This window comes from Seriola lalandi, unplaced genomic scaffold, assembly GCF_002814215.2.
Source record: "Seriola lalandi dorsalis isolate HSWRI2012SDOR001 ecotype SW California unplaced genomic scaffold, Sedor1 jcf7180002054864, whole genome shotgun sequence".
NCBI lineage: Eukaryota > Metazoa > Chordata > Actinopteri > Carangiformes > Carangidae > Seriola > Seriola lalandi.
Window position 1 is genome coordinate 2,237,820 of NW_019525417.1, and position 10,801 is coordinate 2,248,620.

At 41.5% G+C, this 10,801-nt stretch overlaps 1 protein-coding gene across 1 annotated transcript; it reads right to left on the reverse strand.

The window, feature by feature from the left end:
• Positions 1-1,575: 1,575 nt before the first annotated feature.
• Positions 1,576-9,309, reverse strand: ube2r2 (ubiquitin-conjugating enzyme E2R 2). The gene is made up of 6 exons (XM_023428031.2): positions 8,719-9,309; positions 8,141-8,330; positions 5,564-5,650; positions 5,345-5,442; positions 2,893-3,027; positions 1,576-2,753 (listed from the first exon to the last, which is right to left on the reverse strand). Exons 2-6 carry the CDS (start codon positions 8,315-8,317, stop codon positions 2,468-2,470), a joined length of 783 nt encoding a protein of 260 aa, XP_023283799.1. The 5' UTR covers positions 8,318-8,330; positions 8,719-9,309; the 3' UTR covers positions 1,576-2,467.
• Between the last annotated feature and the right edge of the window lie 1,492 nt (positions 9,310-10,801).

Here is a 10,801-nt window from a genome sequence, read left to right on the forward strand (position 1 = left end):
TTCCACAGAGACAGGAACAAGAAAACCCTGACATCGCAGTCAATAGATGAATCGTAAATGTAGACACACACACACATACATGCACACGCACACACGCGCGCACACACACACACATGCACGCATGCGCACATGCGCGCACGCACGCACGCGCACGCACGCACACACACACACACACACACACACACACACACACACACACACAGATAACAGGCAATCAGTGTCATATTCATTCAAATGCAATTGTGTAGCTAAGCTGCATGTTGATTTTATCCCTGTTGATCAACAGACTCTGGATGTGGTGTAGCACAGTAACAACATCCAATTTTCACTAAGTTGCACTGAAGCATAAGTTGGAGTCACAGCGCAAAACGTAACATTTTCACATCTATTGCAACATTATGTGAGCACTGCCTTGAGGACAAAGTCCCTACAGGTGAATTTTGATTTTTTAAATTTGTCTCTAGCCTACCAAGAATAAAACAACTTAAAGGACCCTAATCAGGACCAACAGCAACACTCAGTCACGTGTAAACACGCTGGCGGTGGGATTGGAGACTTTCAGTTCACTCTCTGCCCTCTAATAACACCCAGTGATGCAGAAAATAAGAAAGAAGAGGTGGAGGTGAGGAGCAGTTTGTGTTTTAAGTTTCTCTTTGACTGTTTTTTTTTCTCTCAGTGAAAGTCTATTGAGGCCCTGAGGTTTAAGAGGCAGAGAGAGGTGTAGGAGGCGATGTGAGAAAAGGTCTTAACCTTGTTCACCCCCAAACAAATGACGTTGTTTTGAGTAATTGTGAGGGAACAGTTGTGATGGACACTACTGAAGGTGAGTCCAAGAATGTGGAGTCACAGCAGAGCCTGTGTTTCCAAGTTTAAGTTGATTGCATCAAAGTCGAACAGACAGGCGTGAGAGGGACAGAGATATTCTGCCACAGGACACACTGATGGACAGTGACAAGACAAGCTGGCCAGTGCATCATCTGGTTAATGAGCCAAACAGCAAAGTGTCCATTAGCCAGACTGTCTGAGGCATCCCAGAGAATACAAGGGACAAGTGAGGGAGGACAGAATGTCAACCAACTAAACAAGAAAAGTACATAAAAAAACAGCAACAAGTGAAGACACGGTGGATAGAGCCAATCTTGTAACACAAAACCATACAACCTGACAAGGGCTAGCAGACAAAGAGCCGGCCAGCTACAGTGGGGTTCAAGAGACCACCACAAGGACAGTTTGTTTTCATCATTTATCAAAAACTAAGACAAGTTGTTTACTTTGCGGATGGTTTTCAAATAAAGACTACATTATTTAGAACTAATACATGCAAGTTTTATCTTTAGGAAATGCTTATAATTAATTGCAGGTATATGTAATGGCAAAATTTTCTAAAAATCATTGCATCACCAAGTATGCAGTATAACTCAAATATTAACACATATGACCTCCTACACAATGTTAATTATTGTGGTCTGTAAACTGTTACTACTGGTAATGTCTAAACACGAAAAAAGGCTGGAAATACTTTTTACAAATTTGTTTTTATCGAAACAAGGAGCAGACAGACCTAGAGAGGGCACCATGGTATAAAGCCAGCATCTTTATCAGACAGAATAGCATCTGGATCCAAGATCCAAAGTCAACAAAGAAAGTCCTACTCCAAAACTATGGTTAAAAGACAAACTGTAGCAGTTGCCAGAGCATTTCTTTAAAGGCAAAATATGTCTAATGGTTTAGCATGGACTGAATAATACTGCAGTTTCATTGTTGAAACTCTTGTTTACACAAGAAAAAAGAAATGTCATGATTGCAACCAAAAAACTTACAGTACAGTATGTGAGGAGTTGGTTGTATGAGAGAGTAATAAAACAGGGACTTAAATATTCAGGTGTGAGGATCTTTTGCCTCGTCTGGAGTCTGTAACTTGCACATGATTAATCACTTGCTCACCATAGACTAATACTCCTCTACTCTGCAGAGGCATGCCATCATGTCTGGTTTAAATCAGTGTGGCGGAAGATCCTCAGCCTCCTCAATGGGACCATTAAAAATGCGAAATGTAATGCAACATCAGAAACACTCTCAGCGTTCTCACTAACGGTGCTAGAATTATTTCAAACTCTGCAAAATATTTCATGCTGGACAGAGTGCAAGCTGTAATTAAGGCAAACGGTGGAAACACCAAATCTGACGTTCAGTGAAAAAAGTACCAACAAACTTTTGCTGAAAATGTATGTAAGAGTGTTTGAGAATTATAGTTTGACCAATTATTGGTATTAGTTTAATAAATGATGAAAAGTTTTTGGCAGTAGACTTTTGACCCCACTGTATGTGCAAACACACACACACACACACACACACACACACACACACACACACACACACACACACACACACACACAAAATTCTAACGTAAAACAGAAAAGAAGGAGGGTGGTGGGGAGTTGGCAGGGCGGAGTTATTATCCAGATCATCATGAGTCTTCATTGCCAGAGTCGTCCTGGTTGTCATATCGTCTGGTGGACGTCCCGCCATCCTCCACGGCGCTGAGCCCCCCGGCTTCACCTACAGACTCCATCTCACTCTCGTCTTCTTCTTCATCCTCCTCCTCCATGTCGTCGTCGTAGAGGTCATCATAAAGAAGGTCTGAACTGCTGTCCTGGGAGGGAACTCTGGTTTGGACGCAGTACTCTGCCAGTGTGGTTGGGACTTTGACGCCATCGCGCTCAGCCTCTGCTGCTGTTGACATCACTTGCTTCCTGTGGGCCAAAAGGAATAACATCTTTTTGGGGTGATTTCCAAATTATAAACATTTTTCTGGGCTGCTGCAGGACAGCAATATACTGTAATTCTTTGGTGTAAGCACATGTTTGTCTGTACATGGATAGTGGTTATTACCTGATAATCTCTGCATACTCCTTGTCCTTGCCTTTGCTGTCCCTCCATTTGCGAAACATGACAGAGGCATCCACATTGGCTGGAGAGAATGTGTTGGGCTCATTGAGCAGTGAGATCACACTAAGCAGGATAGTCCTGATCACCACGCAGAGCCACAGACAAACAGAAAATAAGGACACTAAAATATCAAATCTGTCATTGTATGAAAAAAAAAAACTACACAATTTTTGAAACTATAGTAATCTCAGTTACATGCTACAGCCAATCTGCCTAGACTTTCAAATACAGACTCAGCACTTTATCTCTACTCCTGGAAAAAATCTATCTTGCTGACTTGCTAAATTTAAAAGAACTTCTGAACACTACCCTGCAGAAGCAGTGCCTCGTTCTTTAGAGGTCACACAGAACAAAGGACTGCTAAAAGTGAACTGTTAATTTACACTGTTCTTGATTTTGCAGAATTGGTGAATTATGCTATACTGCTCATGTTTTTCAGATTTCAAAATTTGTTCTGTCTGTAGAAGGGCATAGCAAGTCCTTTACCTCAGCTTTCTTATCCTATAGTCTATGTTGGAGAATTTCAATTTAATTATTTAAATATTTTTTAAAAAGTCCCTTAAAGTGAGATTTCCATGTCTTTTTTGATTAAGTCTAGGTGCTAAATTAATACTGTGAAAGTATTAAAGCACTCAGTCCACAGAGAAATGCACACAGCTTGTGTTCAGAAACTGAGGCTTAAAATGAGCCATCAGGACTTCTGTAACTTTGTGATATCACAACAAAGCTCCAGAGAGAAGCCTGAGAGAGGAGGTATATATATATGTGTGTGTGTGTGTGTGTGTGTGTGTGTGTGTGTGTGTGTGTGTGTGTGTGTGTGTGTGTACATATATATGTACTTAATCATCACAGTATAACACCAAGACAGTTAAACTTCAGGGATATCAATCTGTCCATTGAGGAAGCACAAGTGATTGTGAATCAATTTCACATGCTTTGGTGCAAATGAAAGTGACAACAGGTGCAATGGAGAGGCAAAAGCAAGACAACCCCGAAAAGGGAATGGTTTTGCATGTGGTGGCCACAGACAATTGCTCTGTCCTGATCCTTCCTGACTGATTCTTCTCTAGTTTTGGGTTTTGCTAGTATCCTTGTCACTACTGGTAGCATGAGGAGGTACCTGCAGCCCAATCCCAATCGGGTCGCACAGATAGTCCAGCTCCTCCAGGATGGCACATCCATACGTGTGGTTGCAAAAAGGTTTGCTGTGTCTCCCAGCACAGTCTCAAGAACATGGAGAAGATACCAGGAGATCGGCCGTTACACGAGGAGAGCTGGACAGGGCCGTAGAAGGGCATCAACCCAGCACCAGGACCGGTACCTGCTCCTTTGAGTGAGGAGGACCAGGAGGAGCACTCCTACAACATAACCTCCAGCAGGCTACTGGTGTGCATGTTTCTGACCAAACTGTCAGAAACAGACTCCATGAGGGACCAATGCTCACAGCCCAGCACCGTGCACCTCGATTGGCATTCGCCAGAGAACACTAAAATTGGCAGGCCTGCCATTGGCGCCCTGTTCTCTTCACAGATGAGAGCAGATTCACACTGAGCACATGTGACAGGCGTGAAAGAGTCTGGAGATGCCATGGTGAACGTTATGCTGCCTGTAACATCATCCAGCATGACCGGTTTGGTGGTGGGTCAGTGATGGTCTGGGGAGGGTCGCACAGTCCTCCATGTCACAGCCAACGGTACCCTGACTGCTGTTAGGTACTGGGATGAAATCCTCAGAGCGATCGTCAGACCTTATGCTGTTGCAGTGGGACCTGGGGCCCCCTGGTGCTAGACAATGCCTCATGTGTCTCATGTGGCCAGAGTGTGTAGGCAGTTCCTGGATGACGAAGGCATTGATGCCATTGACTGGCCCTCACGTTCCCCTGACCTCAATCCAATTGAGCACGTATTGGACGTTATGTATCGGTGCATCCCACGCTGCCAAGTACAGCCACAGACTGTCCAGGGGCTCACTGATGCCCTGATCCAGGTCTGGGAGGAGATCCCCCAGAACAACATCCGCCGACTCATCAGGAGCATGCCCAGACGTTGTTGGGAGTGCATACAGGCAAGCGGGGGCCATACACACTACTGATTCACATTATGAGTTGCCGTGATGAAATTTACGCAAGTTGGATCAGCCTTTGATTCCAATTTTTTACTTTGATTTTCGGTGTAATTGTGATTCCAGCCCTCAATGGGCTGAAGATTTTGGTTTCCATTAACCGTTGTTACATCATTTTGTTCTCAACAAATTATACAATGTACATCAGTAAAGACTTTCAACTTGAATAATTTGTTCATCAAAATTCGATTTGTGATTCATGTGTTCCCTTCATTTTTTAAAAGCAGTTTAGCTATGAAAAAACAACCAAACCAGAAGTTTTGTGGCAAGTTACCTGACATTCTGGGTGGGGTTCCACCTTTCAGAGGGCAACTCCCCGCTCTGAGGGTCATCAACAGGAGGGTGCAGGATGGAGATGCACACATCCCCGTTCTGGAGAGAGAAGAAAGTGGAGTGGTGCCATTTTATTAATAATATAAAAGCCAAAATTATCATAATAATGGTCACAAAAAGCGTGTAAAATCATTTAATGACAAACACAAAAATGTTTTACCTCATAAATGTTGGGGTGCCACATCTTGGTGAGGAAGCGGAAGGTTGGTGGGGAGTATGGGTAGTCAACTGGAAACTTGATGTGAGCCTGGGAGAACAAACAGAGGTTGACAGTTTTTGACGTGTTTTACAGAGAGTCCCTCAGGCCTGAGACCCCGGGGAGATGTGAGTTGATGCTTTGGCAGTATCACTGGTGCAGCACAGTGATATGTGAACTGTGAAAAAAATTAATTTCATAAATCCAAATAAACCAAAAACACATGTTTATAAACTGTGCAATGCATGCTTTCTCTACTAAGACAAAATAAATTCTTCCTTCATGTTGTCTCGTTGCCTCGTTGTGTTCTAGGAGATGCAAATAACTATTAACTTCATTATAAGCCTCAGAGACCGGAAAGGTTAAGAACAGCTGCTTTTCGCTAAACCCTGGTATGGACAGATTCCATGTGTCCATACTGGAGAGATCAGATCTGTCCAAGTTGGATTCTTTTCACTGATCAAGCCAGACTGTAATACTGCAATAAAAATAAACCCTCTCTTGACAGACTTTTCTAGCCTCACTAGTTGATTAATAACAAGAATTCAACCATAGTGACTTCCCGTACCCCTTCATTTGGAGTAGTTCACCACAGAGAAATGCACACTGTGCCAAGCCTACAATCACACTGTGCACCAGCTGAGAACTTTTAAACTTCAGCTGACACATTTTAAAGCCAAAAATTACCTGACGTAACATTAGGTGCTTCTGGTTTTTAGTTTTCTTGCCAAAAGTATTGTGCAATTATCTAGGTGAAAGGCTTGTAGGCTTGGGTGTGTGTAACACTCCCCAGCTCTCATTGACCTGCTGCCATTGAGATAGGACTATCATTACTCCGCAACTAGTAACCGCACTGCTGCAGCCTTGGGACATTAAAAACACAGATGTCATGACACACTGCCATGAACTGATGTCCAATATCTATCAGTTTCCATACTGAAATATAGACACATCCCAGGCGCATGAACTATGCATGGTATGCACTACAGGAGCCATGCAGGTCACCAAGTAACATAGTTATACTATTAAACATTTTATATAGGTCAGTTACACCGGAAAAGTGTAACAGCAAACGCTTTTCTTTCTGTAATATACCAGACTCAACAAGTCAGCTTATTTGTAATAATGTGGTTCAGGGGAAAGCACTGTTTGCCTCAAAGCAAGAAGGTACTGGGTTTGATGGTGTCAGCAGACTGGGACCTTGAATTTAAAAGGTGTACTGCTTAGTTTTATCGGAAACTCTAAATTGCCCATGAATGTGTGTGTGTGTGTTTGAATTTGTTAGCTGTATAATGGACTGTAAACCTGTCCAGGGTGAACTTCACTTCTCACCAATGGCACCTATTGCATGTCTAACTGTACTCAAAGATGGATCCTCCTCAGTTGCTCTGAGGTCTCTCCCATTTTTTACCTCTTGAAGTTTAATTTTATGTGTGGAAGTTTTCCTTATGTGACCCCAGAGTCTAAGGATAGGGGGTGTAATATAATATGCTGTACAGAGTGTAAAAACCCTCTGAAACAAACTTGTGATCCAAGGCTTTATAAATAAAATTGATTTGGCTTGGTGTGATAAGAGATAACACAAGGATGTCTCTGTTAAGGCTAAAAGGCTAAACGTAAGGTAATCAACAGAGGCTAACTACAAGAGTAGATGGCAACACCTGCTCTGTATTATTTTGGCATTCCTGGAGAGCTACAGCATCTTCTGCATTGCCCCAACTTGCATGCGGGCGCCCACTGTACCGCATATTCTAGATGATTTACTGAATAAGTAACATGAAAGAAATGAAGATGAGTCTCATCATGCCCTTCTCTCTTACTCTTTCTCTGTGCTGAGGTGCCATTTATATCAGTCTCAGAGCTAAAAATAGCCATCTGAAGCACAACCATCATACAGTGAGGGGGGGAGAAGGCTGGACAAGGAGAGTGGAGGGACAGGGGAGAAAGACTGAAGAAAAAAAAAGAAAAAAGAAATGGCTGCAGATCACAAATCTAAGGCCATCTGATATCAATCTAATACGATCCAATACAACAGCTCTGCCATAAATTCTACTTCTGTTATGAAGGTTATGATCAAGGTTTTTTTTCACACTGTCATAGAGAGGTTATATAGATTTTAGCACTCAGGTCATAGTTAGTACTGGTGTTCCACTGGACTGGCATTTATTCAGACGTATTTCTAATATCCCCCCCTCATGCATGTAAATGGAAAGAAAAACAATTATGAAAACCTCTCAATATAATTTAATGCAGTACAACACCACATCTAACACTGTCCTCACAAATGAGCATATAATTGAAATGACACATTTATGACAATGTCACCCAAAACTGAACGGTATAAACACTATAAGTCGCTGAGTGCATATCCTATTTTGGAAAAGAAAACTTGCCCAGGAACAAAGCTGCACTATATACTTGTATATAATCTGTTGCTGCTGGATCTAAATTAGCTTCATGAACATACCTCACTATCTAAACATGGAGCTCTGCTTTGCCCTTTCTGAATTCATAAGTTGGTATGACAAAGTTTTGTCTGACCTTAAAGTAGCCTCCCTCATACAGGGTGTTTGGGGGCCCGAAGATGGCCACTTCCCAGTTGTAGAGGTCAGACTCCTCCACCAGAGTGATGCGGAAGCCCTCCACCGGCTGGTCCTGCAGAGACTTCAGCTCCATCATCAGGGCCTTCTGTGAACTAGGGGTTGCCTGATGGGCCATGTTAATCCCACTTCTGACACCAGTGACCACAGATTAGTGAAAGGTAGGCAGGTAGGTAGGTAGGCAGGTGGATGGGTCCAGAAGAGAGAAAAAATTTTTAGCTTAATATTATTGTCAAGATTCTACTTGGACTTCATGTATTTTTAATTTCATAACAGTTGACTCTGCAGCAAACACCCTGAATCTGTTAGCTTTGTTTGTATTGGCATTAGTCTCTAGAAAACGCCAGGACAAAATAAACAGCAAAACCTGAACAGATAACAACTCTTCTGCTAAACTGAACGACACATAGGGAATTCAAACACAAACAGGATATGTGGCCTGCCAAGCTAGCTCAGGTCAGTGCTTTAGTTCGCAGGCCCTTTATGGGGGAAAAAGCAAAGTTAATGAAAAGTGTTTACCTCTGTCTCCTTGCACTGTAATGTATATTTGTTTCGTTACAGCTGGACACTGGAAGGTAAACTCATTGGCTGTCCATGTTAGCCTAGCTATGTCTTGACAAACAGACAGTGACAGGAGCAGTGGGTTTTCTGCTAAAGCCTATGGCTGGTCCTCGTGTTGTGCTTCCGAAATTCTTTGTGTGCCAGTGTTGACAGTTGACATGGAGCTAGTATCAGTGTAAGTCACGGTCTCCTGTGGATCATTCTTGGGCTCAACAGAGGAAACCCGCTCTCCCTGGCACCTCTCCGTGCTGCTGGTTCGGTTCGGACAGGCGCTCAGCTGATCCCTGCTTGTTTATGTTTGTTTATCTGCTCTCTGGCTGTCTCAACTTCTCCACACGTCAGCTAAACCCCTACCGAGCAACTTCGTTCAAATGGAGCAGCTCCTCTGCTCTCTACCGTCCCCTCCGGTACAGTGGCAGTGCAGAAGCCTGATAAATTCGAGCCTACGGTCGCGAAAAGAACAGTAGGTGAGAGGTTTACACTCGCGAATTACAGTGGATTTAATCGATTTTTATTTTCCTCCCATCGATGCTTCCGGCTATCATTGCGCGTGTCTGCAGAACGTAAAGCACGCACGGGTCTGAACGTGACGTGCGCGCACTCGATGCTGAAAAAAAATTAAGATATTCACTAATTTAAGATTTTTTTTAAACGTAACAACCATAACCCCCAACATTAAAGATACACATGTACCTGATTCCATATATTTCAGTTGACATTACTTTTATGACCGGGGAAATAACATAGCAGCGAATTACATTTTATTTCCAGTTTCTTTCTATTCAAGTTGGCTACATTGTTGTTTTAACCTTTTATATAGTTTGTCAATAAACATCTTCTGCTTGACTTTAGCCTTATGTCTATGATTTATTCAGAGATATCACATTGCTTGAATTTGTAATAAAAAAGCTTGTGAATTCCACTTCAGGTACTATAGGAAGTCATTTACATCTCATTATATTTCCCAATCAGTCTCTGGTTAGTTGGTTAACTGTAAACTTATTCGGTAAGTTTAATTGATATAAAGATCATTTTACTTGAGAGACCTGAGAAGAAATCTGCTTCTGGTAAGTCAGTCATACAATGCAGTCATCACCGTCATCACACACAGATTCACTAATAAAAACATTATTTTAAAATATTATTTAAAATTTCAGCAAGTAGAACTTCAATGTATGTCCCTTAGGAATTAAGTCTAGACAGGTATTATGTTTTCATTGTGGTTTTGAGATAAATAAAACCATTTAGATATATGCACAGCTTCAAATTTGACCACTATTACTTCATTTCAGAAACTTCATTTCAGAAATTAATAAAATGATGATGTCTAATTATTCTGTCTTTGCTAATTCTCAGAGTCTCATGGAAATAAATCAACTAACTTTGGTTCAAGGTTGGGAGCAGAAGATCTGCTAGAAGAAGATATGTTACTCAGTCTTATAATAAAACATCTTAGGGAATCCTAGATTTGGTCAGGCTGTTATCTATGGACTAGCAGGACAAACCACATTACTGGGGAGAAGTACATTGAAAGGAAGCATAAAATTGCTGTGTTAGGCAGTTTAATATTCTCCCCAATAAACTTGAATGGTTGGATTTCACAGTCGATTGGATTCTCATATTCATTACAATTATCATCATCGTGGATCACTATCTTTCAATTTTTCAAACAAAAACTACAATAAAGATTATATAATACAAATTAATAACTTAACTTTGTCAACCCCAGGTTTTTGGATAAATGATTTGAGCTGCTCTTCTTCTCACTAAAGGCTTATTTAGATTTAAAATGAACACGCTTTTACTTTGTATCTGATTACATTTGTATTTTGCTTAGTAGGCTACTACTCATTCAATGGGAGTTTTGTGTATGCTTCTTATTGTCATTTTATATATTAAGTTAAGGGAGTTGTGAATGCATTGCATTCTACTCCAAAAATACAAAAGAAAAATAAAGAATGGATTTTAAAAACGAACATTGTTTTCTATCAGTGTGCTAGCTTCTTGACTCACAGCTGGATGTGTTGATGCTATGTTCTGA

Bases quoted from the DNA above. Each gene is read 5' to 3' on its own strand.
- ube2r2 (XM_023428031.2), bottom strand. From the start codon at position 8,317: ATGGCCCATCAGGCAACCCCTAGTTCACAGAAGGCCCTGATGATGGAG. The intron at 5,443-5,563 runs GTAAAACATTTT...TTCTCTCTCCAG, and splicing joins GGCACCCCAACATTTATGAG to AACGGGGATGTGTGCATCTC. The intron at 2,754-2,892 runs GTAATAACCACT...TTTGGCCCACAG, and splicing joins GAGTATGCAGAGATTATCAG to GAAGCAAGTGATGTCAACAG.